The sequence below is a fragment of the Dendrobates tinctorius genome, unplaced genomic scaffold, assembly GCF_039654945.1.
Source record: "Dendrobates tinctorius isolate UK_male_01 unplaced genomic scaffold, ASM3965494v1 ptg000044l, whole genome shotgun sequence".
Lineage (NCBI taxonomy): Eukaryota > Metazoa > Chordata > Amphibia > Anura > Dendrobatidae > Dendrobates > Dendrobates tinctorius.
Genome location: NW_027361712.1, coordinates 1,894,189 through 1,908,483, shown reverse-complemented (window position 1 = coordinate 1,908,483; position 14,295 = coordinate 1,894,189). Strand labels below are relative to the sequence as shown.

At 42.8% G+C, this 14,295-nt stretch overlaps 1 protein-coding gene across 1 annotated transcript in view; it reads left to right on the top strand.

The window, feature by feature from the left end:
- LOC141089190 (uncharacterized) overlaps nucleotides 1–14,295 on the top strand; it is a 127,446-nt gene that overhangs the window by 95,251 nt on the left and 17,900 nt on the right. The window contains exon 3 of the mRNA XM_073575525.1: nucleotides 8,142–8,318. Coding sequence (XP_073431626.1) covers nucleotides 8,142–8,318 — 177 coding nt within the window. The remainder of the gene's footprint in view (nucleotides 1–8,141; nucleotides 8,319–14,295) is intronic.

Below are 14,295 nucleotides of genomic sequence, written 5' to 3'. Positions count from 1 at the left end.
TCCCAGTCTCAGGTCTTTTGCAGACTCCAACAGGTTTTCTTCAAGAATGGTCCTGTATTTGGCTCCATCCATCTTCCCATCAATTTTAACCATCTTCCCTGTCCCTGCTGAAAAAAGTAGGCCCAAACCATGATGCTGCAACCACCATGTTTGACAGTGTTGATGGTGTGTTCAGGGTGATGAGCTGTGTTGCTTTTACTCCAAACATATCGTTTAGCATTGTTGCCAAAAAGTTGGATTTTGGTTTCATCTGACCAGAACACCTTCTTCCACATGTTTGGTGTGTCTCCCATGCGGCTTGGTGCAAACTCTAGACAACACTTTTTATGGATATCTTTGAGAAATGGCTTTCTTCTTGCCACTCTTCCATAAAGGCCAGATTTGTGCAGTGTACAACTGATTGTTGTCCTATGGACAGACTGTCCCACCTCAGCTGTAGATCTCTGCAGTTCATCCAGAGTGATCAAGGGCCTCTTGGCTGCATCTCTGATCAGTCTACTCCTTGTTTGAGATGAAAGTTTAGAGGGACGGCCGGGTCTTGGTAGATTTTCAGTGGCATGATACTCCTTCCATTTCAATATGATTGCTTGCACAGTGCTCCTTGGGATGTTTAAAGTTTTGGAAATGATTTTGTATCCAAATCCGGCTTTAAATTTCTCCACAACAGTATCACGGACCTGCCTGTTGTGTTCCTTGGTCTTCATGATGCTCTCTGTGCTTCAAACAGAACCCTGAGACTATAGGGCATGTCACACTAAGCGATATCGCTAGCAATATCGCTATGACTTGTGACGTTATAGCGATATTGCTAGCGATATCGCTGTGTCTGATACTTACATACGACCGGCTCCCCCGCTGGTTATCGCTGATCGCGCGAGAACGTCCAGGACTGTTTCTCGTCGTCAGCTTCCTGCGGCGCTTCCTGCTGTGACGACGAGCGACGCGTGGAGCCGGGCGGGGAGACGCAGGATCGTCTGGTGTGACAGGTAAGTAGCGACCCCCGTCCCCAGCGATGTCGCTAGTGAGATCTGCCTGTGTGGCAGCTCACTAGCGACCACTTAGCGATGCACCAGCGATCCTGACCGCGTCATATCGCTGGTTGGGATCGCTGGTACATTGCTAAGTGTGACAGTACCTTATCACAGAGCAGGTGCATTTATACAGAGACTTGATTACACATAGGTGGATTATATTTATCATCATTAGTCATTTAGGACAACATTGGATCATTCGTAGATCCACAATGAACTTCTGAAGTGAGTTTGCTACACTGAAAGTAAAGGGGCCGAATAATATTGCACGCCCCACTTTTCAGTTTTTGAATTTCCACAAAAATTTAAAATAACCAATACATTTCGTTCAACTTCACAATTGTGTCCCACTTGTTGATTCTTCACCAAAAACTTTCATTTGGTATCTTTATGTTTGAAGCATTATATGTGGGAAACGGTTGAAAAGTTCCTGGGGGCCGAATACTTTTGCATGGCACTGTAGTTACCTTTAGGTCACGTTCACATGTTCAGTTTTTCGTCACTATTTTACCTCAGTATTTGTAAGCAAAACAGATTACAGATACTGAGATAAAATACTGACCAAATACTGATATTGTGAAAGTGGCCTTAGATTGGTGTCACACAAATGTAAAAACAAAAAATCAATCCGATTTTTACCCAAAAAAGTGGAATGATTTTTTCTCACTTGTAATCCGTTTGCTATGTGTTTTTGTTTTTTACTCAGCGGCTTTTAATCTTTTGCAGGACCATTTACGGTTTCCTATGCTACAGAATTGCAATGTATCTGTAAATATCGAATGACACTCTGATGGCCCATATGGCATCCAAATGTTTTCTTGCACCCATTCGAAATTGCATGCTGCAATTTTTTTTTTCTCATGCGGAATTACAATTGAGGAAAAATGCGCAGATCTGCACAGCGTCACTGAATCGGGCCGAGTGCTATCCTTTATTTATCGGATTGCACTTGTCCAAGTCATTACGATATTTTTGAGAGTTAAGACACACAGTTAGAGGAGCGCTAGAAACACCAAGACACAGATATATTGTTTCAATCCACAACGCGTTTCGATGGTGGCACCGTCTTCATCACCACCTGATGAAGACGGTGCCACCGTCGAAACGTGTTGTGGATTGAAACAATATATCTGTGTCTTTGCATTCCTAGCGCTCCTCTAACTGTGTGTCTTAACTCTCAATGCTTTTTTCCTACCTTGGAGGTGTATGGCTGGAGCTGCGGTGGATCTCCTCTTGACACTCCTCTTAAGCCCTCTCAGACCTACCCCCCAGCGCTCCCCCAGAGACCGCTATTTTTCTCTTCCTTATTACAATATTTTTGGTATGAAGATTAAAAACCATAAGATAAACTCAAACAGGTTAGAGTGGCCAAACCAAGCTGCATCAGTATAGTTAATGAACTCCCCACTACTACAGAAAATGAGGGAGATTCAAGAGTTTTTTTTAAGCAGAACACTGCCTTGAGGTGCTTTAAAAAGTCACCAAATTTTTGCACAGTGTGAGGATGCACAATAAATTGTGCGACATTTCGCGTTTCCAAACCAGTTACGCCAAAATGGGTGAAGCTATGGAGGAGCAGGGGTCAGGATGGTTACAACCTTGCATCTAATTCATAAATTTTGCCGGCATTTCTTCTGCCAAAAATATTACTTCAGTCCTTGAAACAACATTTCTGGTGAGATGCAACCACTAATTATATACTCCAAATTCTTTATAGGAAATCTGTAATGTAAAACAATACTATTAACCTGCAGATATGGTGTTAATCTACCAGAAAATAGCATTCTGGACCTGCCGGGTGCTGACACTCATATTACCCCCCCCAGCAGTGTTAAGGTACTGTCACACTAAGCGATATCGCTAGCAATATCGCTATAACTTGTGACGTTATAGCGATATTGCTAGCGATATCGCTGTGTCTGATACTTACCTCCGACCAGTTCCCCCGCTGGTTATCGCTGATCGCGCGAGAACGTCCAGGACTGTTTCTCGTTGTCAGCTTCCTGCGGCACTTCCTGTGGAGAGACGAGCGGCGAGCATGGAGCCAGGTGGGAGGACGCAGGATCGCCTGGTGTGACAGGTAAGTAGCGACCCCCGACCCCTGCAATGTCGCTGGTGAGATCTGCCTGTGTGGCAGCTCACTAGCGACCACTTAGCGATGTACCAGCTATGCTGACAGAGTCATATCGCTGGTCGGGATCGCTGGTACATCGCTAAGTGTGACAGTACCTTTAGGCTTTCAATTCATATGGGTGGCGCCGTCGTGGGTGCAGTCACCGCTGTGTCAATAGAGAGCAGTGACTGTAAGGCTAAGTGCATACGTTGCAGAAAATTTCTGCTCAAAAACCTGAATCCCTTCCCAGAAACCGCACCTATTTTTCCGCGGCATTTTTTGCGCGGTTTTGATGTATTTTTGATGCGTTTTTTCCGCAGCGGTTTCTAAACGCATGGAAGAAGCCAAAACCGCGGAAAAATCCGCAAAATTAATGTGCATGCTGCGTTTTTTACCATGATGCGTTTTTTTCGGGGTAAAAAACGCATCAATGTGCACAAAAAGTGCAAAATGCATAGAAATGACTGTGCAGCTTATTTATAGCGGTTTTATAGTGAAAACTGCGGTAAAAACCGCTAAAAAAACGCTGTGTGTGAACACAGCCGATTCTGAAGGCCCCCATACACATTAGATAACTGTCAAGGCAAGTGATCATTCAGACAATAGCCATTGCCCAACTTTCCCACTTGCAATTATAAACAAGATTGCATTCGTATCATTTTAACCCTATGCTTCTGTTCTCAATTGTGTTTTTTTCTGCTCCGATCGGACAGAAAAAAAAATCGCAGCATGCTGCAATTGCATACCAAGCTCAGATCCCACGTCCCCATACCAGTCTATGGATGCAAGTGAAACATCGAACTGCACTTGGATTTCACCCAAGTGTAGTGCGATTCCCGCCGACGCCAGCAGCAGAGGAGATGGAGAAATTACTTTCTCCATCTTCTCTGCAGCTGCGCTGCGATCCTGTCATGCGAGGGGATCTGAGCACAGGGCACTAAAGGGCATGTCACACTAAGAGATATCGCTAGCAATATCGCTATAACTAGTGACGTTATAGCGATATTGCTAGCGATATCTCTGTGTCTGATACTTACCTATGACCGGCTCCCCCGCTGGTTATCGCTGATCGCGCGAGAACGTTCAGGACTGTTTCTCGTCGTCAGCTTCCTGTGGCGCTTCCTGCTGTGAGGACGAGCGACGCGTGGAGCCGGGCGGGAGGACGCAGGATCGCCTCGTCTGACAGGTAAGTAGCGATCCCCGTCCCCAGTGATGTCGCTGGTGAGATCTCCCTGAGTGGCAGCTCACTAGCGACCACTTAGCGATGCACCAGCGATCCTGACCGCGTCATATCGCTGGTCGGGATCGCTGGTACATCGCTAAGTGTGACAGTACCTTAACACTCAGCTCATGCTCGCAGCTGAACATCAGCCAAGGGTCATTAGCATATCTTGCAGCGGATGCTGTCAAATCGGTGATGTGCTGTGAAGACACTGAGCTTGAACTGCAATGACCTCATCTTTTACTTTTTCCCACGGTCCTGAGGTCACCGCAGTTCAGCCCGACTAGGAACCAGTGGTCCTCAGTCTGGACCTTCGTATCTTGGCACCGTCCAGTTTGAAAACTAATTATCCCCCAGACATGGATTATGGCATGGGACAGAACGACAGACAGGTATGGTATAGTGTTGTTTTTTTATTTTTATTACAGTAGAACAAGGGCTTCGGTGGAAATAGGCGCTAGGTTTGTATAACGGTCTTTGTTATTTTTAAATAAAAAAGGTAAACTGTGTTTTGTTTTATTTGTTTTATGTCTAATAAAATACTTTATTCTGGGTGTGTCTTTATTTACCATGTAATTATAGGATTAGTAATGGAGAGGTGTCTTATAGGTGTCTTTTCTGGGCAGCTGCGGGCTGCTATTTTTAGGCTGGAGGGGGCCTATATCAATGGCCCCTTACCAGCCTGAGAATACCAGCCCCCAGCTGTCAGCTTTAGCAAGACTGGTAGTCAAAATGGGGTGACCCCATGCCATTTTTTAAATATTTATTTAAATAATTATAAAAAACAGCGTGAGGACCCCTCTATTCTCGATAACCAACCTTGCTGATGCTGACAGCTGAGGGTCACACCCCCGGCTGTGAGTATTGCCAGACTAATTATAGAAAATAGGGGGAACCTACAGTTTTTCATTCATTTATTTAGTTATAGCTCAGGAGGCGAGTGATTAATACCCCCATCATCTGCTCCTGCTGTCACTGTTCTTAGTGGCAGCAGGTGTAGGTTTATGGGAATAAAAGTCCCAAAAGCTCCCACCTGCTGTCATTGTTCTGACTTTAATATAACTCTCATCATTCTTCCCTGCTTGCGCCGATTGCCGGCAGAGCAGGGGAGAATGATGAGAACATCTTCAGCACCTGTCGCCGGGGGACAGCGCTTACTGTCGCGCCTCTTCCCTGCCAGCCAGCCGTGTGGTATTCATGCTGCTCACGGGTGGCACACGGTTGGCACATGTGTCCCGCAAGTATTACACATGGACACACTGACATGGATATCTCCGGTACTGGTTTTTCCAGTCCTGGAAATAAACGGACTTGCAAAACCGGCCTTAGTCTGTTTCAGTAGGCTCCACGATCATGGGGAAGACTGCTGACTTGACCCAGAGTCTAGAGAAAGAGTGGAGAGGCACACAATCCAAGCTGCTTTAGATTTAGTGTGAAGTTTGCACAATCAGTGATGGTTTGGGGAGCCATGTCATCTGCTGGTGTAGGTCCACTGTATTTTTTCAAGACCACAGTCAGTGCAGCCATCTACCAGGAAATTTTAGAGCACTTCATGCTTCCCTCTGCCGACACCACACTGCCAAAAGTACCAATACCTGGTTTAAAAACAACAGTATCACCATGATTGAATGGCCTGCAAACTCGCTTGACCTTAACTCCATAGAGAATCTATGGGATATAGTCAAGAGAAGATGAGAGACAACAGACCCAACAATGCAGATGAGCTGAAGACTGCAATCAAAGCAACCTGGGCTTCCATAACACATCAGCAGTGCCACACTCTGATCGCCTCCATGCTACACCGCATTGATGCAGTAATTGATGCAAAAGTAACCCTGATGAAGAATGGAGTGCATTTACTGAACATATATTTCAGTAGGCCAACATTTAGGATTTTAGAATCATTTTTAGTGTTGAGCGATAGCTTGCGATATCGGGAAATATCGGATCTGATTGGATCGGACCGATACCCGAAAAGTATCGGATATCGCCGATTCCGATACCGGAAAGCAATGCAAGTCAATGGGACAGAAATATCGGAATTAAAATAAACCCTTTCTTTCCTTGTAGGTTAATTCTACATGAAGGAAAACAACTAAGAATAATGTAGAATGTATTGGGGGAGGTGGAGGAGACATTAAAGGCACAGAGATTTAGCCCAATCAAATGGAGTAGCAGGAATAAAAAATTTTTTAAGACGTTCGGAGTTACAAAGATATTGACTATGCTAAAGGGGTTGTGTAGCAATAGAGGGAGACGTTCAGAAAAGGCACAAGTTGGCGGAGTGTTGGAACGGAGTGCTTCATCTAGCTTGGAGGTAGACTGAGCCCCTGACCTGGAAGACATGGCACGGATGCGGGCAACTGTATGCACAACAGACTGTGAGTAAAGCTTTGGAACTACATGCCCTGGTGTCCTCCAGTTATTCCTGCGCAAACACACTCAGCACTGCTACATCTCTGTGCCTGGCACTGCACCATCTACATCTCTTCACTACCTCTCCATCTACACTGCCCTGGGACTACAGCCCTAGCTGTGGAGGGCCACAACATCAAAGCTGCACCACACCATCTGTCCCAGAGGATCTGTCTGCAGCGTCGGCGTAACATCTTCATTGCCGAACACCACAGGTGGCGTCACGAATCATTCACTCATAAACTTTAATCATCATCCACACGTTCAACATTTCCCTTTTACAATGGACGCCCAGGGCCATGGACCGCGTCACAGCTACCGTGACATCTCCCATTGAAACCAACGGGCCCGGTACCGAGTACCCCACCAGCCCTGGTGGGCGATCCAACTTGGTGGAAATATATAACAGAACAGGTTGTCCGGGCTTTTCACATAATCTCAGTGCATATCTAGGCTGCAGAATGCTGACAATAAGTAATTTACCTTCTGTGGCTAGTCTGCACGGTTTCCAAGATATCATCTCTTGCTTCTAAGATAAACGTCCGTTCTGGCATTGAAATGAGAACTGGTCGTTTCCTTCTCCTTCACTAGTTTCACTTTCCATAGATCACTGTTCAGTGTGTGTCTGGGGGAGGAGCAGCTGGGTGGTCTGCTCAAAGCCAATCACAGCCATGCCATTAGTTAACATGCCTACATGCCTAACAGGATGTGCCCACACTTCTTAGGATTCCTCATTGGCTGAATCAAATCAAACTGGCTCATAGCATTATGGGAACTTCCGATTCCGGTATTCGATATGCAAAAAGTATCGAAACTCAGTATCGGGATTCCGATACCGCGAATATTGGCCGATACCCGATATTTGCAGTATCGGAATGATCAACACTAATCATTTTTCAAGCTGGTGTTATAAAGTATTCTAATTTACTGAGATAATGACTTTGGGGTTTTCATTGGCTGTAAGCCATAATCATCAACATTAACAGAAATAAACACTTGAAATAGATCACTCTGTTTGTAATGACTATATAATATGAGTTTTACTTTTTGTATTGAAGAACTGAAATATATTAACTTTTTGATGATATTCTAATTTAGTGAGAAGCACCTGTATATTTGGGACTTATAAGAATATGACACCATATATTTTTTAATAGTAGCAGACTTAACTGCTGATATCACTGATATATACCTAGGCATATGTGCATTATTCATGTATTTCTAGTGCTTGAGCCATGTGTTCACTTTGACTGCTGCAACATTGCACCAAAAGTGTCCAACACCACCAATTCTCTCCATGTACCGTAAAAGTTGTTTAAACCCTTTTCTGTAATAATATTTTCTTGTTTGTTATTTTTAGTCAGTACTGAAGAACAATCTGAAGCCCTTAGAAGAGTCAGCTTAGATACAACATTGAAGGCTCAGCAATGGAATGATTCCATATCCTTGGATACATTGATAGAAAGCAATGGGATCACTGGAGTAAGAAAGCAGCAAAATACGGATGCACTTATACCTTTCATTGGCCTTACTGACAGTGAGTATCCCACCAATATTTTGGAATTTACCTTAAGGGGTATTGATTCTTGGCAAATATTGTGATTGTGGTTTTGTTCAAACAGTTCAGGTACCCACAATTGAAATCCTACGAAAAATACGGATGATGTGTTTCTTTCCTTGTTGAATTAGTGAATTTCTGTCTTAAGATTTTCTTATTCATTTATAATAATCAGCTCACATTGACCCATTGTATTTCATTGACACAAACTCTACACCAATTTAGTAGAAAAGTAAATAACCTAAAGCATGTTTTCAGAGCAGATCATGGAAAACTTAAAGAAGCACTCCTCCTTCCATCTAAATTTTTTTCCCCTTAATGAATTGCATTCATCATATTAAATAGCACAGGGTAATTACCATTGCTCATTTTGCCTTTTTACCCAGCTGATTCTTCTCTTGTCCCTGCATTTATCATCCCCCTCTTCAACTCCTGACCGAGCTCCCTCACCCCTCCCCTCGGCCATAGACTTTTGCATTGATTCATTATTTGTGCCTTGAAACTAGACCTCCTGTTTCTACATAGACTTTAGAAGGAATCAGCTAGTCAGTTTTTAACCCCTTTCTGGCCTTGTACTTACTCAGTATGTCTTGGTTGGCTAGTACTTACTGACTTTAGGCAGATGATTTTGCAAGCGCAGAGACTGTGCACACGTGATTGCCGCCGGATGTCAGCTGATTCCGACAGTTGACACCTGGCATTCAGTGCAGGAGCAGTGCTCGCACCGCTACCAGCACTTTATCCCCCTTAATACTGCGATCATGGCATTTAGCAGATGTGCAGAGGGAGGCAGCCCCCTCTGCACTCTGATCGGCACTCCTCGACGTCATCGTGGGGGCCCAGTCATTGCAATAGTGGCCCAATGTCATCTTTACAACATCCAGGTCACCAGGCTCTATTGTAAGCCCCTCAAACCATGCGGAGAATATAGTCTAAGGGGATTGGGTCAGTGCAGCACTGACAGTTATAATTCATTGCAATGCTCGTGAATTACAATGGATTACAACAGCAAACAGAATGGTAAAAGTAAAAATCCCACAGTGGGACAATGTAAAAATGCTTAAAAAAGTAAAAAAAAATTGTAAAAATATTTTAAAAAAATTGAAAATAATATAATATATATATATAATATATATTTATATGTAAAAAAAAGAAAATATGCAAAAAAGTTCACATTTGGTATTGCCACATCCGTGATTTCCCGCCCCATAAAACTGTCCCACTAGTTAACTCCTTCAGTGAACACTGCGAAAAATAAACAAAAAACGTGGGAAAAACCATGCTTTTTCATTATATTGCCAAACAAAAAGTAGAAAAAAAACGCAATCAAAAATACAAATGTAAATGCAAATGGTATTTCTGAAACCGTCATCTAGTCCTGCTGAAAACAAGCCATCATACAGGTCCATCAGTTGAAAAATAAAAAAGTTATAGCTCTCAAAATAAAGCAATGTGAAAATAATTATTTTTTCTATAAAATAGTTTTTACTGTGTTAAAGCGCCAAAACAAAAAAAAGAAATGTGGCATTGCTGTAATCGCACTGACCCGAAGAATAAAACCGCGTTACCAATTTTGCAACACGAAACAGCATAAATAAAAACAAAAAGCAATTCAGAATAGAAAGCGTTCAAAAAATGTTGTGTGGCCAAAAATGGTACTAATAAAAATGTCAACTCATCCCTCAAAAAACAAGCAGTCACATGGGAAAATTATGGCTTTCAAAATATGGCAAAGTAAAAACTTGCTTTTGCAATAAAAAGCGTCTTTTAGTGTGTGACAGCAGCCAAACATAAAGAAACTATATAAATCTTGTATCCCTGTAATCGCAACCTACCCAAAGAATAAAGTCACCTAATCACTTAACGGAAATATAGGGGGCTTCCATGTTACTGGTAGCACAAAGGCTCTGGAAAAGCGCTATGGCTCCTTGCACCCCAAAAGAAATCCAGCTCATAAATCCAAATGCCCCCCTCCCTTCTGAGTCCCATAGTGTGTTTGGCATTTCTGTAGCGATGACATCTCACTTAATAGACGAGTATGTGTCTCCAGAAGCATAAGCTGGGCACCACAATGTACTAGTCACTACAACGTACTGGTCACTACAATGTATTAGTAACTTCAATATCAGTTTGCAATTTACTTAGCTACATCCACTGCTGAATGCTTCTGGAAAACACCCATGGAGTCAAAATCATCACTATACCTGTAGATAATTTCCCAAAGGGGTAAAATCTCCAAAATGGGGTCACTTGAGGGGAGATTCTGCTCTTCTAGCACTTAGGGGCTCTGTGTATTGAGTCCGCAAACTATTCTCTGAAAATCTGCTCTCCAGGAGGCAAATAGCGCTCTGTCCCTCCCGAGTCTCTCCGTAAGACTAAGCAGTACTGTACAGCCACATATGAGGTATTTCAACAGTTAGCATAATTGTGAGATAAATTTGATACCATTTTTACCCATTTTTCCTTGTGAAAATGTAAAATCTAGAGCTAAAACTAATTTTTTGTGCTGAAAATGTAATTATTTTTTCTTCATTGCTCAATGGTATAAACTTCTGACACACCAGTGTTGTTAATATGATCACTGCACCCATAGATTAATTCATTAAGATGTGTATTTTGTAAAATGGAGTCACTTATGAGTTCTACAGTTTGGGCACCTCAGGGGCTCCCCAAGTGGGTCATGGCACCCGCAAACCAATCCAGTAAAATCTGCACTATAATTTGGCACACTCTTCTGAGCTTTGCGCTGTGCCTGAAAAGTATTTCCCATTTACATATGGGGTATTGGTGCACTCAATATGATCACTGCATGCCTAGATGAATTCATTGGGGAGTGTAGTTTGAAAAATGAGGTATATTATGCATCATTGCATTGCAAACACATTATTCACGTATTACCATAGCGACTCGGCAGTGAGACTGAGACCGATTTTTTTTTTTTTATACATTTAGTGTGACTCCCAGTCTAAAGGTCACTGTCATTTTAACTAGCTACTAACATGTTAAAAAGAAATGTCAAATTTTGTGTGGTAATAGTGTAGGGAAGGTGACCTGACGGACGGACTTGTCAGCAAGTAGGAAAGAGGGTTTGCACATTTTAGACAGATAGCAGTTATGACAGTGGGGAAACAGCTAGGAAAGTGTAGGTGATGTGCAGTACCTTGGGTTGACCACTAGATGGCAGGGAGGAGTGTAAGTTCAGGACTTAACAGCAGCTTAGGGCTTTAGAAACCGTTGGTCATGGGGGGCGGAATTACAGGGAATCGGGAAAGTTATAAATTTGACAGGAGGGTTCCAGAAAGTTCCAGTCCCCTGGAGGTGCTCAAGAGACAATGAGTCTGTGACAGTGTGCTTGCTGTGAGGAGAGCCAAACCAGGGGACTGAGGAGAGAGAAAATCAGGGGGGTGGTCCTGACATGAATTACCGCAGTACAGACGAGGCTCCAGGGAAAAGCATACCGTATTGAAGGCAAAAACTGACCAGTAAAAGTGCTGATGGTGTACGGGCCTAAGGCGGCCACAGTGTCTGTGCTGACAGGATCGTCGCTCAGTGAAAAAAGGGACGGTACGTGTGTTTACGTCCCAGGTGGAAAAGTACGGTGTGGGTAGCGAGGCCTGGAAACGGAGGCCCATGAAGGTATTACGTGTACTGCTGAGGCCGTCAGTCGGTCGGTAAGGAATAAACTTGGACCCGAAACCTGCCTCCATCTTTTGTCTGTGACGTCTCTGCGTGGTATATAGAGGGATCAGCCCCCCAGCCCAGCCCATGACCCTTCACTAGTCTGAACACTGGTGTCTGCTGAGTGCCATGTCCTTTTTTCTCCGTTTTAGGCAACAGTCTGTATGCGGCTGGAATACATTTAGGCCTCATTAAGATGTCTTTTTTTCTTATATGTCTTTTGTCCTTTTATTTCGTGGATAGAACATGGACCCATTATAGTCTATGTGGCTATTGGCATGTCTGTGGTGTTTTTTTTTTTTTGTGCAAGGGTCAAATAATCCATACATGTCTATGGGTCGGTGAAAAATCAGTTACAGTGCATACGCCATCCGTGTGCAATCAGTGTGCTGTCCGAGATTAATGTATATGAGAAGCTATGGAATTTATTTGTTTATTTCTTTATACTTGAAAATCACATACAAATCACTGATGGTAAAAACTGACACACTGATCACTGATGAAAGTCGAATGAAAAACACTGATGAAAATAACATCATTGTGCAGATCCGTCATGAGAGTTCAGCATGGGTTTAAAAACCCACCCAGAATTAGGAGAAATTAACACAGATTTAATGTAGATTTTTAATTCCTCAACATAACTGTTCTGTTGTGGAATTGTTTGATTTTTGGGTCAGAAAATGTTTGCTAATGTCAGCGAATATCTTATCACTGTGCAAACATCAGGACTATTCAGCGCAGAAGATATTTCAGTCTTAATTATAATAATAATTTTATTTCTATAGCTCCAACATATTCCGCAGCACTTTACATTACAGAGGGGACTTGTACAGACAGTAAAGACATTAGAGAATGGCACATAACTCTGATACCAAAATGAGTGAGGGCCCTGCTCGCAAGCTTACGATCTATCAGGCAATAGGGGAGACATGAAAGGTAAATGGTGAAATAATCCTTGCATTGTGCATTTCAGTCATCATATAATAAATAGGCTGAATAAAGGACATGGACTGCATTTCCAAAAATCATACGTTACACAGCTCCTTTAAGGCTATAAAATGTTAGGACCCACTGAAAGGTTCGCTGCGACATGGCAGTGGGCTTCATACAGTCTGATCAGAATGTTAAACTAAAAACCTCCTATAATAATAATTTTTTTTCTATAACGCCAACATATTCCGCAGCACTTTACATTATAGAGGGGACTTGTACAGACAATAAAAGACATTACAGACTAACAATAATCACATAAATTAACAGATACCAAGAGGAGTGAGGGCCCTGCTCGCAAGCTTACAATCTATGAGGAAAGAGGGGAGACACGAAAGGTGGATGGTAACAATTGCTTTCAATGTATGGTCCAGCCATCAATGTAATAGATCGGGTGTTTATGTAATGCTGCATGATTCGGTAACCAACCAATATGTGTAAAAGTGGAAACACTGAGGGCTAATAAATGCATAAAGGGTGTGAGGACAGATGATACAAGGGTCCTGGTTTTCAAGAAAATGTTGAATCGGCAACACAGGGATAGTTAGATAAGTATGTTGAGGTGGTAGGCCAGTTTGAAGAAATGCATTTTTAGTGCACACTTAAAACTGTGGACCAAGAGTTTCAGGAGTTTAGAGGTGAAGGGAAGATTAGAGACATGTCTATAGTTAACAGCACAATATTGGTCGAGGAGTGTTTTTTTAAGTAATGGATGTATGCTGGCGTGTTTAAATGAGGAGGGAAACCTACTGGAAGAGAGGCTGAATATTTTTGTAAAGTGAGTGGTGTCAGCTGGGGAAATGGACTGGAGGAGATGTGAAGAAATAGGGTCACTGGTGCAAGTAGTAGGGCAAGAAGATGCAAGGAACCTGATTACTTCTTTCGTGACAGGTTCAAAGACAGAGAGTAAGTTATGTGCAGTGGGGAGGGAGGACAGTGCATGGTATGAGGGGATTGGGAGAAAATTTCCTATCAGATATGGTCACTTTTTTCTTTGAAATAATTGGCCAGATCATCAGCGCTGAGATCTGTGGGTGGGGCCTGCACTCTTGGATTGGAAATGAAAAAGTGTCAAAAAAGTCAGAGACGTTTAGGATTGTTGGATAGTGAGATGATAAGGGTGTTGAAGTATGTTTGTTTGGAAAGGTGAAGGGCAGTGTTGTATGTTTTAAGCATAAACTTATAACTGTTCAGTTTTTGTGCATTTTTGCCGAGCGGCATCAGATCTACTGATGGTTTGTCCAATAAGGGCAGTATATAAAGAAAATAGGAAGGGGCCTATGACTGA